Below are 20,142 nucleotides of genomic sequence, written 5' to 3'. Positions count from 1 at the left end.
GTGCTGATCAGGTTACCATGACGCCTATTACACTCAGCAAACGTGCTCCGTGCCACCAAAGTGCAGCAATAGGCTCCTTCTCAACACTGCAGAGATAACGTTCCTGTTCCTAATACAGCAAACCCAGCCCCCGGGCATTGGAGAAATGGAGAGAGAGACAAGCAAATAAAAGTTTGGGTACTTTGCATACTCACCACAAAAGCCCCAAACAGCAAAATGTGCAGTGAATGCTTAAACATGGCTTTTCTCTGAGTTCCAACCAGCAGGCTGTAGTGATAAACACAGAAGAACTTGGGAGTGGTCGGTATTAAAGCTAAGGGGAACAATTTAGGTGTGCAATTTCGTAAAGTAAAATATGTTGAGCTGGACAATTTATGTTTGCCAGAATCGTCCTGGTCAAAGGTAACCTAAGTGGATGTGAAAACCACACAGCATCTCTCACCAGTGGAAACAAATATTAGGCTTTCATGTTCTCACCATGCAGTCTTTTTGAACCAAGTTGTAATGGGTCCCATTATGAAGCCCAGCCTGACGTTTATTTTCTTAAAGAAAGGTATTATGGGAACACTGCTGGCAACAGTTGGGTGCATACTTCTGACTGGGCTTTGAACCATAGGGCTGGAGCTCGCAATGATCAGTTTGCTGGTTTAATGGACTTACTGCTGAACCGTCAGGCAAATCTCAGATGTTCCTTTTGAACTCAGATACAAAGCTGGACCTGCTAAGCCACAGGGCGCTGGCTAATATGAGCTAAACTGGGAAAAAGTGATGACTATAGAACAGTGTCATAATCCCTGAGGAGAAGATTATCCTTGTCAGAAATGAGGAGCTTGGCAGTTAAAGAGCGACCTGGGGAACGGTGGTGACAAAATCAAGAGGAACACTTTTAAGATTTAATGGAGGTTTGGCACACAACCAAAAAAAAAAAAAAAAAAAGAAATTGTGTGGCTATGCTATACTTGTGGCTATAAACAATATTTTAAAGTGTATTGCCCAACTCTGTTCTGTTTATTCTATTAAAAAAAAAAAAAAAAAAACATTATTTCCAGGGGTAATTAATAATTACAATTTTTAATCCATATTGAAACCAGAACATTCCTTTAATATGATGTCCTTTGACTCTTTCTGTCTTTGTCAAATGATTAATGAGTTAACGTTCACCGCAGCGATGTATTTCAATTATATTCACTCTGTTTCTTCCCTAAATGCTAACATTTTTCATCCAGGATGAAGTGTAGATTTCTTCAATGGCTCAGATATTAGCCAAGTCAGCATGCAAAGCAGGAGCACAGAGAGGAACAACAGAAGCGGGTCGGGGGGCACAGGAATGAATAGGGCCAATTAGAGCCCACAGACATGGTAAAGGAGAAATAGAGAGAGGGGAAAAAAGATGAGGTAAAAGCTACGAACGGCAACTGCCTTGATGTAAACCAGCAAAACAGATTCACAGTTACTAAAAAAAAAGCCTTTTGAAAACCAGCACTCTCTCTTACACAAAACAATACCATGATTTTCATAACCAGCAATGCATGGAATAAATAATTTCCTCATTAAGAGGCGAGTGAAAAGAAATAAAATTAAACACATGCAAGTGGAAAAAAAAAGAAAAAAAAAATCTAGTTTCTATCAAACCAGATAACATTTTAATTGAATACTTGTATTCTGTGAAGCTGGGATGAAACCAATGGGATGCAGCAAGGCACCTTTTTAAGAACAAAGGCTTGAATTTGCTTAATAAATTGGTTTTATTCAGCTGTGTTTTAACTGTTTTGTACCAATAGTCAATGAAAGTCCAAATTGTTTTCACTACTCCTGCATGTAGCCTAGCTATTGAACACATTACATACTTTCCTTCTGCATATTATAAAAAAATAACATTTCCAGACTTTCATTCCTTTACAATATTTTTACAAACAGATAACTTTTATTTAAACTAAATCAAACTATACAGGTCTATAAGTGAAGGAACAACCATCGCTGAAACACCCCGGGGTTAACAGAATTTCTAAAGAACACAATGGTACAATGTTTTTAGGTCCTCTTCACATCCTTTCCAATGGATTCAAGTCAGGACTTTACCTGGACAACTTTAAGACTTTAAAAAGGATTAATTTTAGTGATTTAGATGCGATCTGAATTCTGTGTTTTGAATAATTATCCTCCAGCACCAACCAATTAAACTTTACCTTCAGGTCACACAGATGGTTAGATATTCTCAGTTTGACTATTTTGAGACATTGCGACTCATTCCAAGAACAGCTTACTCCAGCCAAGAACCACTAGGCCTAAAGTGTCATTTTAACACTTTGGTACCTTGTAAACCCACAGGCACACCACCTGAGGCAGAGACTGCCACAACCCAGCCTAGGGTCACATGCCTTGCATCATACAATCCTCCATGAAGGCAAGCTGAAACTTCGACAGGAAGCAAGAGAACAGCGCTTATGTTCTGAGGACTGGAAGATCAAACAGAGCAAGGGAGAAACATGTTTTTAACCTTGAGCAAAATACTTAACCTGAAATAATTTAGCAATTACCCATCTGTACAAAAGGATAATGTGAGCTCTTCTGTGAAGCTCTTCTCTTCTGCACCAGTGTGAAAATACAAACTGCAAAGGGGTTTCAATGCATCCTGCTACACTCCACACAGCAAATACCTTCAAGCAAATCTGTTTAACTTCTGATGAGAAGCCTATTTATAAAACGAGGCAGTTCAGCACACAAAGCCTCTCACAGTGTTCCCAAAACATAGACCCATCACAAAAACTGTCATAACACAACATGAAATAAATGGGAAAAACAAAGCCATTAGTCCTGTATCAAAATACACAGCTTAAAGCACAAGACAGACTAGTCTCCAATCATTTGTTTTTGTCTGGTTTGCACTAGACCAAGTTTTAAAGGGATAATTCACCCAAAAAATAACATTCTTTCATTAATCACTCACCCTCATGTTGTCCCAAAACCGTAAAACATTTGTCCGTCGTATTAAATTATGATATTTTTGATGAAATCCAAGAGCTTTCTGACCCTGCACAGACGGCAATGTAACTAACATTTTCAAGTCCAGTAAGGTAGTAAAGACGTTGTTAAAACAGTCAATGTGGCATCAGTGGTTCAACCGTAACGTTATAAAAACTAAAATAATACTTTTTGTGTGCAAAGAAAACAAAAATAAGGACTTTTATTCAACAATTGTGTGTGTACAGGAGAGTAACATGACGCATCAGTCTGGTTGAATTCATCGTCCTTAAGTTTCACATTATTTTACAAATGAATATACGTCAGGAATAAAATAGATATGGATAACATAATGAACAAATAATTCAGTGAAAATGATAGTCATTATAACATTCAACATTAAGTATTTAGAATGATTAAAATGCATCAGTGCATTATTACACCCCTAATGGACACATTCTTATTTTAGTAAATATGAAACGAGCATATTGGATATGCAAGTTGGACTTAACTGAAAACTTACTCAAGACTAAGTGAGACAAAGCAGAAGATAACATAAAAAAAAATACTAAATAAAAATCCTATGAGGACTAAATTTGATCAAAAGAAAAAAAAAGCATTTAAGCAAGTAACCAACTTAAATTAATTGCACTTGTTTGGGGAAATAATTAACTTTACGGTCCAGAACTCATTAGGGTCTTACTGAAATCAATACCAGCAGCTTGGTAATTGGTGTTCCAATGAGTGCAAAGCCATTAGTGAACGATGTGATGCTTTTTACTGGGGAACGGTTTTAATAAACTCACTCCACTGAATGACAGTGTCGACCATTACAACACAGCCGGGAAAATTCCTCTTTTTGTTTTAATGAACTACTAAAGGACATAAAAACAACAAACAAGTAGGAGGCGGAAAACAAGGATTCATAATTAGCTTGAATAGCCATTGCAGACCAGACCAAGTATGGTGAGGAGCACCTCTTTTAACACTTCTCGGGTAATGACGAGCGTGCAAATTGAGCGCATTAGAGTTAGATGCTAATCAAAAGCATTGTGCGAGCGCTAGTTTGAGCTCAGACGGGAACAAAGTGTCAACTACTGGAACCAAGAGGCTCCGGTATTGCTCTCTGCTCTTATTGAAGATGAGTCTCCATCACTTTTCTCTGATAGAGTCTTTCCCTTTAAGGTTTATGCGAGGCCATATGCGAGGTCAAAGCCTCCACAGACTGCCGAGTTCAGAGTCAAGCTGTGAGACACTTGTGTGCATCTAAGGATGACAGCTTGTCTCTTATCTTCGGTGCTGCTCTTGTGGCCCCATTGCTCCAATACTTTATCATTCAATTTTTCCTGGACCCTTACCAAGAACATTTCCAAATCTTGCTGCCGAGTGGAGTTATCCAAATACTGCAACGTTAAGCAAAACTGCCATTTGAACTTTGGCTCTGTAAATAGGCAGATTAGAATCTAAATCCTTTGTTTCAGCAACCACCCATGCACCCCACAGTTTGAGACGTGACATCCCATTTTTTACTGCGGCAGACTGTAGAAAATAAGTCTTTTCAATGCTTTTCAAAAGCTCTACGGCTGACCCAAAATAGCTGACATGAGGAAAGAATGACCGATCCCTGGTCTGGGATGATGGTCTGAATGTGACGAGCATTACAGAAACTGCACCTTATTCAGTGGCACTTGTCTAAAGGTCACCTTTTCAAACTAGTGCACAAATATCAAGCGAGCATCTGTGACACAGTCAGCCATGAGGGCCGCCCCACCTCCTGGACCAATCATGCCCTCTCCCACTGGGAATACTGGTACCATGGAGCAGCTGGTACTAGCAGGTGGCAAGCGACTAACCCAGGTCAAGAATTTTGCTCTAAAACAGCTGTCCAACCCCTTGGAAGCTGCTGCCACTCTCTGTACTGATATGATCTATAGGAAAATATCATTCAAGTAGATATTGGATCAGTTAGACTGGTGACTAGGGATAGTTCAGCCAGAATTTTTTTTTTTTTTTTTTTTTTTTTTTTTTTTTTTTTTGTCAAATCTTTATTTCTTTTTTATGGAACACAAGAGTGTTTTTGGTCCATATAATGGATATCACTGGTCACCAAACACTTCATTTGGTTACCAACATTGTACAATATATATATTTTTTGTGTGTTTCAAAGAAGAAAGAAAAGCCATGCAGGTTTGAAACAACATGACAGTAGGTGAATTATGAACATTATTTTTTTTTTTTGGCTGACCTTTCCTCTAACCTAACCTATATATAAAGCATTTGAATAAGAGCACTTAAGTATTTACCATATTACTAAATGCAGGATGTAAGATTATACAGAGAAAATGGCAAGGCTCACAATACTCTCTTACCTACTTCCTTATTATTGCCATCTTCAAAATATTACAATCACTTTACTTTCACAATCTTTGACAATCATTGAGCTTAAAAAGAATGACTTGATTGCTGGGCAGTAAAAAAAATAAATAAATTAAAAAAAATTACGATGCAATTATCTAATCAACCAATCACATGGCAGTTGCTTCAATGCATTTAGGGGTGTGGTCCTGGTCAAGACAATCTCCTGAACGCCAAACTGAATGCCAGAATGGGAAAGAAAGGTGATTTAAGCAATTTTGAGCGTGGCATGGTTGTTGGTGCCAGACGGGCCGGTCTGAGTATTTCACAATCTGCTCAGTTACTGGGATTTTCACGCACAACCATTTCTAGGGTTTACAAAGAATGGTGTGAAAGGGAAAAACATCTAGTATGCAGCAGTCACGTGGGCAAAAATGCCTTGTTGGTGCTAGAGGAGAATGGGCCGACTGATTCAAGCTGATAGAAGGGCAACGTTGACTGAAATAACCACTCATTACAACCGAGGTATGCAGCAAAGCATTTGTGAAGCCACAACACGCACAACCTTGAGGCTGATGGGCTACAATTGCAGAAGAACCCACTGGGTACTACTCATCTTCACTACAAATAGAAAAAGAGGCTACAATTTGCATGAGCTCAACAAAATTGGACAGTTGAAGACTGGAAAAGTGTTGCCTGGTCTGATGAGTCTCTGATGATTTCTGTTGAGACATTCAGATGATAGAGTCAGAATTTGGCTTAAACAGATTGAGAACATGGATCCATCATGCCTTGTTACCACTGTGCAGGCTGCTGGTCATGGTGTAATGGTGTGGGCGATGTTTTCTTTCTTAGTGCCAATTAGGCATCGTTTAAATGCCACGGCCTACCTGAGCATTGTTTCTGACCATGTCCATCCCTTTATGATCACCATGTACCCATCCTCTGATGGCTACTTCCAGCATGATAATGCACCATGTCACAAAGCTTGAATCATTTCAAATTGGTTTATTGAACATGACACGGAGTCCACTGTAATAAAATGGCCCCCACAGTCACCAGATCTCAACCCAATAGAGCATCTTTGGGATGTGGTGGAACCGGAGCTTCGTGCCCTGGATGTGCATCCCACAAATCTCCATCAACTGCAAGATGCTATCATATCAATATGGGCCAACATTTCTAAAGAATGCTTTCAGCACCCTGTTGAATCAATGCCACGTAGAATTAAGGCAGTTCTGAAGGCAAAAGGGGGTCAAACACAGTTTTAGTATGGTGTTCCTAATAATCCTTTAGGTGAGTGTATATAACCAATAATACCAAATTCGTATCATTATACCAAATTCTTCTGAATCCAAATGTATCTTTCTTATTGGAATAATTATAATATTATTATGTGGTATATAAAAAATAAATAAAACAACAACAAAAAAATGCATGAAAAGGCAAGTACAAAGCAGCTACAGCATGATACATGTCTTCTTTACTATTAAATTAATGGTACCATGATGTGAAGTATTGATCATGCCACTTTTAAAAGTCCTCAAATACTCCCACAACAGGACTGACAAAACAAGAAGAAGAGAGTGAGAGGAGGAGGACTGCTACATAGGCCTTACTGCATTTTATACTTTCTATTTCACTCCTGAAGAGGAGAGCAAGAGACTTTGTGTGTGTATGAATCTGAGAAGTGTGTGGCTCTGAGCGCTGACACTGCAACACTGCTCTTGGCCCAGTAAAGACTCCTGGATGCTTCAAGGTTGCCCTCTGATTCAGCGGCGCTAGGTTATGAAGTAGCTTGTTTTAGTGAGCTGACACTAAAGGGGGAGGAGTGAGTGTGTGAGTGTGTGTGTGTGTGTGTATGTGTATGTGTGTGCGCGCGAGAAAGCATGTTAGCTTGGAATGGATCCCTCACTGTTGTTGTATGTGTCATCTAACCAGGGTGGCAGAGCCAGTGACTGATTTAACCATCTTCTAACTAAGACATGCTATCAGTTTGAGAGTGCAGCTTATTTGACTTAGATAACACCACTGACATCTTCAGACTAAAAATGACCCTACCCAATGGCTCCTAAAATGTAACTTTTTCCTTTCTTTGAAAAATGACAAAATTGCTTGATACAAACAGCTGTTTAGAAATGCCATTTCTCATGCTCCCTAATACACAGACACACACACACACAAAGACATTTAAAACATTTCAAAAGTTTTTTTATTTTTATTTTTTTTTTATTAATATTATTATAGTTTTAGCTTTTAGACAAGAAATGTTTCTCGAGCAAATTAGCATATTAGAACCATTTCTGATGACACTGAAGACTGGAGTAATAGCTGCTTGGCTGCTGAAAATTCAGTTTTGCCATTACAGGAATTAATTACATTTTAAAATAAAAGTGTAAATATAAGATTTTATTAATAATATTTATTAAAATAAATTAACAATCAAATATCATTAAAATACTTCACATGGCAGTAATATCATACAATATTACTATTTTTACTGTATTTTTGATAAATAAAGCCCACACAACTTTTACTTTTTCACCCCAAAATTTTAAACAGTACTTTATATTTTGCATAAAAACCAGAATGATTTTCATTACATTGATACAATCTTTCTTTCCACAATAGCAATGACAATTTTGTGCTGGATCTTAAAGGTCATCAAAATGATTCTCTTTGTACAAAATATAATCTCTTGTCAAATAAATTTTATTCGATTATCAGAAAAACCTTACAATAATCACATGATCCTGGATTAATTTTCTTATATGCACAAAAAAAAAAAAAAAAAAAAAAAAAAAAATTTGTAACACCCCATCCCAAGCCTGTTAATATACAATACAGTGAGATTCAAAATAACTTTTAATTTACAATACATTGAATTAAGGAATAGAATTACTTTTGAGGTAACAGAAGAAAGGGTCCCAAATCTTGTGAAATTGTTTAATGTTGCCTTTTAAAAGATATCTGGTTCGTTCCAAGTGCAGAGTAGATACCAGTTCCTCAAGCCATAGTTTGATTGCGGGAGGATTAACCTTTTTCCAAAACAGTAATAACAATTTATTGGCTGTTATCAAACAATATGTAAGGAATTTCTGTTGAGCACTGTTCAATGAAGATATATAATTAGAATGCCCTAATATAATGAGCACAGGGTCTGGAGCCAAGTTCACATTAAGAATATCTGAAAGCACTTTAAATAGCTCACACCAGAATCCCTGTATTTTATGACAGAAAATAAAACTATGAGCCAAATCAGCATCCTCTCTTTTACATTTATCACAAATAGGAGAGATATTGGGAAAAATCCTATGTAATTTCTTTTTAGAGAAGTGTAATCTATGTAGAACCTTAAATTGAATGAGGCATAGTCTAGTGTTGACCGATTGTTTATCAATATCCTCCAAGCCACTCTGCCAAACCTCCTCAGAGATTCCAACTCCAATCTCTCGCTCCCATTCCTCTCTGATCAACTTTGTAGAAGGGGAAGTAACTGCTAGTAACCTTCCATAAATTAAAGATAGCTGACATTTGTTTCCTCTGAACTGTATAAGACAATCATCAATGACTGAGGGAGGGGCCTCGTCTAGGGAAACTTTATATGTACGTAGGTAATTCCTTATTTGTAAAAATCTGAAAAAATGATTTTTTGGGAGATTATATTTCTGTTGTAGTTGCATAAAGGAAGCTAAAGCCCCCTCAAGATAAAGGTCCTTGATTGTGCATATACCCAATTCCTTCCATTGAGTAAAGGTTGTATCCAACCTTGAAGGGGGGAATGAGGGGTTATTTGCAATTGGAATTAAAAGAGAGAGAGATTTTATCTTAAGGTATTCTCTCATCTGTCTCCAAACGCGTAACTGACTTTTTATGACAATATTATTAACTGCTGCTTGGTCTAATATCACTGGGGAGAGTAACACTGCTCCAAGATCATAAGGATGGCAGTAATCCCGCTCTATCTGGAGCCAATCCGGGGCAACAGCAGACTGTTCCAACCATAATGAAAAAACTTGTAAATGAGTGGCCCAATAATAAAGGCGAAAGTCTGGAAGGGCTAAACCCCCCTCATGTTTAGATTTACAAAGATGAACTTTTTTGATTCTGTGACTCTTATAATTCCAAAGAAAGGGAAGAATAATCGAATCTAGGCGTTTAAAGAAGGACTTTGGCAAAAGTATTGGAATATTACGAAATAAATATAATATTTGAGGAAGAAATATCATTTTTATTGCATTTATTCTGCCCATTAGGGAGATCGGGAGAGTCCTCCAGTAGTGTATACAGTTTTGTAACTTGGACAGCAAGGGGTTGAAATTAGATTTGAAGAGCAGAGAATATTTATAAGTAACCACAATTCCCAAGTATACAATTTTTTCCTTGGAAACTTTAAATGGGGAAGAATGTATTAAGGATAAATCCTTCAAACCAATGGGCATGAGTTCACTTTTTTCCAAGTTAACTTTAAAGCCAGAAAATTTCCCAAAGGTAGTGATGGTCTTGAGTATATCAGGAAGGCTTACTTGTGGTTGAGTAATATAAAGCAAAATATCATCTGCATACAGCGATATTTTATTAATGGTATTTGAAGTACTGAAGCCATGTATGCAAGAGTTAGAACGAATGGTTTCTGCAAGGGGTTCTACACTTAACGCAAACAAAAGGGGTGAGAGGGGACAGCCCTGTCTGGTTCCTCTTTGAAGAGAGAAAGAATCTGAAATTGTTTTATTTGTTAAAACCCGTGCTGCTGGACTACTGTATAAAATTTTAATCCAGGTTATAAACTCATCTCCCATATCAAATTTCTCAAGGACAGCGAACAAGTAAGGCCACTCTACTCGGTCAAACGCCTTTTCGGCATCTAATGAGATCACAACCAAATTGTCTCGGACTGCCTTAGGATGATAAATTATATTAAATAATCGTCTAATATTATGCATAGTGCTTCTTCCTGGAATGAATCCATTCTGATCTGTGTTAACCAGTTTATTAATTAATTTGCAGAGTCTATTAGCAAGAGTTTTAGATAATACTTTTTGATCAACATTGAGAAGGGAGATAGGTCTATATGCCTCGACTTCTTCAGGATTTTTACCTTTTTTAGGGATTACTGTGATAATAGCTTCAGAAAAGGTTGGTGGTAGTCCAGTTGTTAACGCTTGTTGAAAAGTTTTAAGCAAATATGGAGTAAGAGTGTCGGTGAATTTTTTATATAGTTCGACTGGCAGTCCGTCAGGACCGGGGGTTTTGCCGCTCTTCAAAGTATTTATAGTGTTCTTTAGTTCCTCTAAAGAAATATCTTTATTAAGAGATGCCTTATCTTCTGGAGATAGCCTGGGGAGATTACATTTACGTAAAAAAGTATCCATTACCTGAGGGTCCAAATCAGTGTTTGAAGAGTATAACTTTGAGTAAAAATCCTTGAAACATTGGTTTATATCTTTCGATGCAATAAAGTGCGTCCCTCCTTTGGTCTTTATTTTATGAATTGTCCTTTCACTATCTATTTTACGCAATTGTCTGGCTAGTAATTTATGGGGCCTCTCTCCAAATTCAAAGTATTTTTGTTTAATAAAATGAAAAGTTCTATTAATTTTAGTAGAGACTATATTATTATACTCATACCTTAATTGTAAAATTTTCTTATAAGTGTCTAACGAGGGGTTTAGTGCATTTTCAAAGTCTAGCTGATGAATTTGATTTGCTAAACCAATTAATTTTGTTTTGTATAATTTATTCCGGGATCCTTGGTATGATATAACACAACCTCTAATAAATGCTTTTAATGTTTCCCAGAGCAAACCTGATGATGTATCTGGCTTATCGTTGCTATTGAAAAAAATTTCCAATTGTAAACTCATGAAATCAATGAACTTGGGGTCATCAATTAACTGAGGGTCCATCCTCCATAGAGGTCGGGTAAAAGATGTTTGGTCAAAAACAACTTCAAATGAAACTGGGGCATGATCTGAAATCAGTATATCGTGAATTTTAGAGTTTAGGATATTGGAAATAAGATTGTTGTCTACTAAAAAAAAATCAATACGGGTGTATACATTATGTACATGTGAGTGAAACGTATAATCTCTATCAGTAGGGTGCATAAGTCTCCATATATCTATCAAACTATAATTATTAACAAAAGCATTCAAAAAATTTCTTGAATTAGACTGTGAAGGAATTTTGAGCGATGATCTATCGAGATAAGCGTCAAGGACACAATTAAAGTCCCCTCCTATAACAAGATTTGTTTGGGACAATTTGGGGATAAGAGAAAATACCTTCCTAAAAAAGTCTGGTTCGTCATTATTTGGACCATAGACATTTATTAACGTAATCGGGAAACCATAAATCTCACCAGATAGAATAATGTAACGACCCTCCCTATCGGTTTTCAAAGCATTTTGTTTAAATGGAATTCCTTTTCTTAATAAAATAGCAACCCCCCTAGATTTAACCGAATAATTAGATTGATATATCTGTCCTATCCAGCTACCTTTTAATTTGTCTTTAGAGTCCACTTTGAGATGAGTTTCCTGCAGAAAAATTATATCTGATGAGAGAGATTTTAGATGTGATAATATTTTGCTTCTCTTAACCGGGTGATTTAATCCTTTAACATTCCATGACATACATTTAAGACCTTTTCTGTTACTTTGAGTAGTTATTTTGCTTGATTAAAAATGAGATCAATCATCTTCACTGCTTGTTTAGAACCTTGGATTATTTTAAACAGGCTCCCATCCCACGTTCCCCAAAACATAAACAATAATCCCGCCATCTAACCGACTAACTAGAACACGCGGTGCGATACGGAATTACACAAGAAGTAAAATATAACAACAAATTATATAATAAAATAAGGAAAAAATCTAGCAAATACCTTCAAAAAAATATCAAACCTTAAACTTCCAAAAACTCGTATCAACACAGCTCCGTAATAAGGAGTACAAGGGGAGCATCTCAATATAACATGACACCAAGAGTTATGTGAACAGTCATATAAAGAGTCGATGCTGAATGAAGCTCACCAGCATTCACATTATTCTGATCTTACTTTGACTCAGTCCAACGATATCCTTTACACTGGTTCTGAAATTCCAAAGTTGCTTTCGGCGAACTTGACTGCTTTGTCTGGATCGGTGAAATAGAATTCTTTACCGTTATGCGAGACCCTCAGTTTAGCGGGGTATTGCAGTCCGTATTTGACTCCGGGTTTATCCTTCAGCAACTCCCTCGCGCGTTTAAAAAGTGCGCGTCGCTTTACCACAGCAGGCGGAAAGTCCGGAAAGATATTAATTCTTTCACCTCTGAAGAGAATCTGCTGCATCTTGGCCGCCTTTTGCATTATTTCTTCCATCTCGTGGACATAATGCAAGCGCAAAATGAAGGCTCGGGGTGGTTCATCATTTCCAGAACGGGCGCGTAGAGCTCGGTGGGCTCGGTCTACGTGCGGGGGTTTCTCTAAGGATAGGGCCTCTGCGAGGAGTCGGGCAACGAAATCTCTAGGCTTTATTCCGGATTCAGCGCCCTCTTTAATGTTCAGTATATGGATATTTTGTCTTCTGCTGCGGCTTTCTAGGTCAGTGCATTTTTCTGTAAGTTGTTCCACTGTACGCTTTAGCTTTCCCAGATCTTGTTCCAACTTAGCCACTGTGTCAGAAGAAGTGGAAGCATAACTTTCCAGATTTACTAATTTCGCAGAGTGATCGTCCATCGTTACTTTAATCTCCGAGATTGCCGTGCTGGCCTCGTTTTTAAATGCCGAAAGTTCTCCTCTGATAGCGACAGCGAGTTGTTCGATCTTTGAGTCTATTATTTCTCCAATGTCTGATTTGATTGAAAGAAGTTCCGCGCGAAGGGACAAGATCGCGTTGAGGATGACTGCACTACCCGCATCTGAAGCATCTTCTTCGGGCGCTTCTTCAACATTAGTGCCGGAGGTTGTCGCGGCCTGGTCTGTGGTTTTCCGAGATTTGCCCGGCATGTTTAGAAAACTGAACAAATTAAATCCTAAAGTCGTCTAGTAGCTTCTAGGATGCGAGACTATAATTTTATCAATGTTCACAATTGCTGAAGAGATGTTCTGACAATATTATATTTATTTTTTACGGAGCCGTCGTGAAGTGCGTGCTACTCACTCATAACGAAACCCGGAAGTCCCAAAATATAATCTCTTAATGTTCCCTTTGAATCAGATTCACCCTTCTGAGATCCATTGCAGTTTTCAAAAATCCACTGAGACATTCATCAAGAATCAACTAGCATAAAGTAAATTACTATTGCAATACATATAGGGGGAACCTAAGGCATGTTTTAGTAAACTGAGTGCATATATTCTTTGTTTGCCAATGCTTAAACCCCTTATTGATATGTGCCTGATCTGAAAGGACGAACAGGCACATGCTCTGAAGATGTAATTAACTATTGTGTCCTCACCAGATGAAATCTGATAAGCGAGCAGGTAAGTAGTAGCCATTTAAAAGATCTTTAAGAGCTTTAATCCAAAGTGACTTACTTGTTCCAAAGACAATCTCTCTGGAGATTAAGCTTGTTGCTCAAGGGCACAACAGCTTGAGCCAGCAACCTTTTAATTCACTCTGAACAATCCTCATCCTTTGGGACGGTCACACCACATAAAACTAAAAATCCACATTAATATCAAATATCTATTTTCAGAATATCTATCATTATTTTATTTTTTTACTTTTGCTGTATCAGACTGAACATCAGACTTTTCTGGTGATGCCTACTAGATATCTCCAATCATTCAGTCCACTTAAACCATGTCTTTTCTTAAAATCAATTACAAGCTCCCATTTACAGTAAATCTGTCTTCATCCAATCAAGAACCAACTGACAGAACCAAGCCCCCCATACTTCTCTCTTTTTTTCCTCAATCTGTAACCCTCTGTTGTACATCGCAATGTGTCATTTCATTGCAACTTTAATAATGTACACTCGTCATGAGATGAAGTTACGGTAATTACATTTTCTTTTTTACATAATTTGAACATTTTGAGATGTGACTAGCCAAATGTTTTTGATTAGTTCTTTAAATCAGATTTATTAAAGGTTATTTCCAATCATAGCTAAAATATGTGCACAAAACTGAATCTTATAAAATCTCAATGCATTCAAGCAGAACAGTCTTCTACTAGTTTTTTTTTTTTTTTTTTTCGTGTAGAACTACCTTAGAAGGCTTCTGCAAATCAACAGAACATCAGCGCAAAAACATGCAGTAAATAAATAATTAAAGAAACAAATCAGTGAGTAATTGAAAATTAGCGGTGACATATTGATCCAGCCTGCCCGGTTGGTGTTAAGCGGGCCTGTCTGAATGAGACAGCCGCCGCTACAAGACAGTTTAAAGCGTAATTGATTTTTGTTTCCAACAAGCTAATAATGTGGGATGATGATCACTCTCCGTTCTGTGTTTATTCTCCTCACGCTTTACAATGCAATCTAGTGTACAAGCGCACTGAAAGCGTATGGCATACAATGAGACGAGCTTCCCAACAAACTTGAGAGGAACTGTTGCTTGAGCTTTTATTCTTTTCTAACTAAAAATTAACTGCCTAAAATGTAGGGTTAGGCTTACGGTTAGTATGGCGGGTCTATTGGGGGAGGTGTCTTCGAAGCGTGAATCCTTATAAGGGAAAACAACAAACAATTCATAACACCATGTCTACACCAGATGCGAGTGGCATGGTGCGATATGACAAAATACTATAGAACCATTGATCTATAATAGAGATTCATTATATATAGATCAGTCAATAGAACTCAGTATAATCAGTGATGCTGTCTACAATGAATGCAGCATGGCAAGGAGTGACACCACAGATCCCTGACAGTAAACTGCTGCCGCGTCCTATTTATGACGTGCTGACACAGATTTCTAATGATTTTCAATGGTCACTTAGTCCGTCCAGTCTAAAGTCATTAGCTAATGTGGCACGGCGCCACACAACAACTGTCGAGTCCGGTGTAGACACGGTGTAAGAAGAGATGACTGAGGACGATGGCAAATGATTTGCAGATCCACATAAGTCTGAGCTAACGAGTTTAAGTATATTGGTGCAGAGCCAGTGGTTGACTAATAACTAATAATTCTGATTATTATTAGTAACGCAGTTGCATGATGTGCATGAATTGCATGACATGGCTAATCCTTTGATATCAACGTGAGCTTTTTCTAAAAGACTGACAAGACTGGAGTATTCTTATCATATGCATATACATTATATTTCTGAAAATTGCTACACATTTCTACAGAAAAAAAAAAAAAAACTTACATGTGCAAAATGTGAGTGCACCTTTAACCTTTTTTTTGTACAAGTTAGAGATTTGTGCTGGGAAAGGAGGAACTGAATATTGAAATATATTTTCAAACCCATTTTTCAAAACTTTCTGCAAACATTTGAGATCAATATTTGAGCTGATGTTTTTTTTTTTTTTTTTTTTTTGGTGGCAGGCTGCAGAGTTTGGGATTTTACCTTCATGCACGGTCACGCCACAGTTGTCACACTGGATGATCTCATCCGCATCTTCGCTGTTGTCTCCCAGACACACACAGCAGATAAGGATATGCTCCATCCGCTGGGAGCTCCAGGTCTGGGGCCGTTCCAACAGAGAGTCCTGAGGAAGCAATGGATAATTTAGCAATCCAACTCCAGTTAGGAATACTACAACTGTTAAGTCTAGTGTCCACTAACACAGTCCAAATATCTTCCTCTAGGAAAAAAATAAAATAAAAAAATAATAATAATATTTGGACCAGTGTGGAATAACCAACAAGTAAAGCCACTAAAAAGCTTCTGTTCTAATCCAACTCTGAGATTGGAAGATTATCCAATCCTATAAACTGAAGTTCTCAGATAAACCCGTTCACAAGAATTGTTCTTTTGTATCAACAGTCTGATGGAATGTGAGCCAATGACTGGATTATCTGATTGCTTGTGTATGCCTAAATTCAAATTGATTCCATACAACTGAACTTTTGGACAAATTTCAACAAGTGGATAGATCAGCTATTTGATTTTGTCTGCACTCAATGTGAAAAATAGGGCACACGCATACCAGTTTTCAGTAAGTGATGGAGACAGAGGGCTTGTTTATTACTGAATCAAATCTGAATTGTACTTTGTGAAGTTGTTTGAATAAGTTGAAAGGTGGAATGTATTAAAATCTTAACAATAAGCATGAAGTATGAGTTATGACAATTACAGTATGAGTATATATTTGAACAAACATGAACGAGAAAATACTTGGAAGACTCCAGCAAAAATATATTTAATAAATACATAAGATAAAGTCCATGTAGTGTGTAGAAAGTAGATTAAATTGAGCATTCTGAAGAATATAAAATGTATGTTTTGAGAATGAATGAGTAAAGTTAATAGTTTTAATTTCAAAAGTTTAGGGTTGGTAGGATTCTTCATTGAAAACAAATGTAATTACTTCATTAAAACGGTAATATTATGGAAAAATATTGCACTACTTTTTTCTGTTTTCTATTTTGTACATAAAAAAACTATATATATTATGCTATTCATGTGATAGCAAAGCCATTACTCCCGTCTTTAGTGTCACATGTCCTTCTGAAAACATTCTGATATGCTGATTCGTTGCTCAAGTAACATACATTACAATTATTGTGCTGCTTAATTAGTTTGTGAAAACAGTGACATTTTTTTATTGATTCTTTGATCAAAAGATATACATATTTTGCAACATTATAAATATCTTTATCGTCACTTTGTATCAATTTAATGCACCGTTGCTGAATGGAAGTATGAATTCCTTTCAAAAACATTTCTTGTTGAATCCAAAAATGTAAACTGTAGTGCAATGTCAGAGGAGTATGTACCTCATTGCCCTTCCCATGGGATGTGCTGTGGCTGTCATTGGTCTCCTCCTCATCAAACGCCCCTGTGCTCTTGCCTTCTTTCCTCTTTGATTTATTCCCTTCTTCCTCACTATCACTACTACTGGTCTCGTTCTCATCATCCTCATTGTCCTCTTCATCACTACCCCCGTCCTCCTCTTCCTGACTCCCTTCTTTCTCCTTCCCAGATGATGCCTTGCCTTTCTTTTTTCCTTGTGTGGGCCTCCAGTCATTGTCATCCTCACTGTCATAATCATCCATTTCGTTTAGCTCTTCCATTGTAGTGAAGTCCAGCATGGGCCGGTTCCGCCGTAGGTTCCATTTTTTTGGCTCCGCTGAGCCTTCCTCTGCGGTGCCAGTACCATTTGGTTCTGTATCTGATGATTTGTCTCCTTTTTTGCGATTCTTGGAGGTTCCACCCGCTTCTTTGCTGCTGGTCTCCTCTGAAAAAGACGGATCCTTGGGTTTCTCTTCTTCTTCAGTGTCTTCATTAAATTCTTTGGCCTCTTCATCATCTACGCCCTCTTCATCGGCTGAGCCAACACCGTCAAAGTCACTCTCAGAACCTGCAGCACTGTCCTTTGAACCCTCCTCATCACTTCCATTGCCAGTGCCTTCTGAACCTGATACAAAAGTATGTGAGATTATTTTACATTTATGTTTTTTTGGGGTGGGGGGGGCAGAATATAACATACTTCAGATGTGATGCCAAAAATAGACTTTTCTGACAGTGGAAGCTCAAGTTTCAATTCAAGTGTTTCATGTACAATGGATTGACAATTTATGAATGGTTTAAAATTAATGGTATTTAAAAAGAAAAGAAAAGAAAAACATTTCTATTTCCAAAACCCAAAAGTTTGAAACATATTCTTAAATTAAAATGTACTATATCCTTTCAGTACATCATAAGCAAGATTATGTATTTTTAGCTGGCAGATAAAGATGAAAATGAAAGAGATACATGCAAGTCGATAAAGTAACACTTAAAATGAATATATATATATATATATATATATATATATATATATATATATATATATATATATATATATATATAAATTATTTATTTAAAGAAAAGACTGTCACAGCTTTAAATTTCACTCAATGATTATTTGTTGTAAATTGTTTTCTTTAATTTGTATGTGTATATGTATATAAATATAATTATATTAAAATAAATATTATATTTACAGTAAAAATCTAAACTTCTCATTTACATTCAGCTCATATTTATTGCCAGGAGATATCACTATAACTTTGCTGAATGTTGAATTGCAAATTAATCTTGAACACATCTGAGGGAATATTAATCTGAGGGTTTAATCTTCTTAAATTTAAGTGAATAACCATGAAAACTCATCATTCCATGTAACGTTAACAGAAGGCTTTGTGATGCGCCATGCATTTAACACCATCATGAACTATGTATGTTTGGTTAGAAATTAATACATCTGTATAATTTTATACAGCCTATGATAATGATATATTGTCTATAAAATAATTTGACACTGCATGCCATTTCCTACCAGAAATGTATATATGCAGCAAAACGTCAAGAGCCAAAGGGGTCAAAGTGTTAGAATTTCATTATCAGGTTGCAGATATGTCTGCACTTTTGTTGACAGCAGCTTGATGGGATAGCTTTTTGCGTTAACCTCCAGTCTGTCATGGTGATATGGAGCCATTGCCTATGTGAGTTCTAATCAACAGCCAGGGAAAAAAAAAAACAGTGACGCACGTGGTGATGAAGGTCTCATCTCCACCTCAGCAGCTGTTTTCATGACAGGTGAGAAAACCAATGCAGAGGCCAAGTCTAAAATGGCCGTCTAAAGTATAAATATAAATGTAAACCATCAGTCATGTTTTGAATATTTCAACTGTATGAGACTTGCCATTATTTTACAGATCCACTTAATCCACAGTACCAATTTTGGACATTTTCAGCATAACAAACACTTACATCAATGTGGCAAAAAGAGGTTTTGAGATTTGTATTTTTTTTACCCGAAGCATCTCCAACTTCAAAATCACTGTCATCTGAGCTGTCATAATCCAGAGCATCCAGCAAAGAGTCAGCCAAAGGCTTCACCTGCCGCCGCTTCGACCCCCGATCCACTAGATAAAGAAAGAACACCACTGAAATAAATGTAACACTAAAATAACACATATAAAAAGTACAATACTATCATCTAAAACAATTAAAAATCACTAAATGATTGTAAATACTTGTCTTCACATCTGCAAGTATCCTTCGCAGTGCAGAATGAGTTGAAAATGAGCCATTTTGCAACAAAAGTGTATTTATCTAGTTAACTGCCACAGAGCTGCACTGCATAAATACAAACAAAAAACAAAAACTCACATGCGGCACACAAAGTATGAGTGTCAGTTTATTTTATTAAGCTGGCTAACGTTACAGACGCTACGAGATTTCCTGCAATTACGAAGACGCACTGTGCTGTATAATAACATGAGGTGGAAAATGTGTAAAACTGCAGATATTTATTTGAATGTGTGTGAGATTATGTGTTTGTACAGCTGGATGATGGAGAGTGGAACTTCACATCGGTTAGCCAGTGAGCTAAAGCAGCAGTAACCTCGTTCTACCTATTAACGCCTGTTTCTTTCATTTCACACCACACGATGTCATTTCTAATGGCGATTCTGTTGCGTTATCTTTCCTCTTTCAAAATGTACAACATTATAGCGAGGATTACTCACTTTATGGGATTTTCGCGTTTGGATAGCTTGGACAAAGGTACGGCGAACGCTGCTTCAACTCATCTTCTGCGTAGTACGTATACGGTATTGTGTATGACGTGTACACATTGTACTGACGTTGAGCGCACACAGAGTCGGAGTTGGAAGCCATAGCAACCGCCTCATCAGTGTGATGAGCAGTGAGACGCATTTACCGACGGCAGAGCAAAGAG

General features: G+C 37.2%; 1 protein-coding gene across 2 annotated transcripts in view; it reads right to left on the bottom strand.

The window, feature by feature from the left end:
* LOC127935610 (PHD finger protein 14) overlaps window positions 1-20,025 on the bottom strand; it is an 87,213-nt gene extending 67,188 nt beyond the window's left edge. For both annotated transcript variants that reach the window (XM_052533680.1, XM_052533681.1), the window contains exons 1-4: window positions 19,931-20,025; window positions 19,214-19,324; window positions 17,192-17,832; window positions 15,819-15,960 (exon numbers count right to left, since the gene is read on the bottom strand). In XM_052533680.1, the coding sequence (XP_052389640.1) occupies window positions 15,819-15,960; window positions 17,192-17,832; window positions 19,214-19,324; window position 19,931 (895 nt within the window). In that variant the 5' untranslated portion in view covers window positions 19,932-20,025. The remainder of the gene's footprint in view (window positions 1-15,818; window positions 15,961-17,191; window positions 17,833-19,213; window positions 19,325-19,930) is intronic.
* Between the last annotated feature and the right edge of the window lie 117 nt (window positions 20,026-20,142).

Source organism: Carassius gibelio, chromosome A19 (genome assembly GCF_023724105.1).
Source record: "Carassius gibelio isolate Cgi1373 ecotype wild population from Czech Republic chromosome A19, carGib1.2-hapl.c, whole genome shotgun sequence".
NCBI lineage: Eukaryota > Metazoa > Chordata > Actinopteri > Cypriniformes > Cyprinidae > Carassius > Carassius gibelio.
The sequence above is the reverse complement of the archived record's forward strand: the minus strand, read 5'-3'. Positions and strand labels throughout refer to the sequence as shown.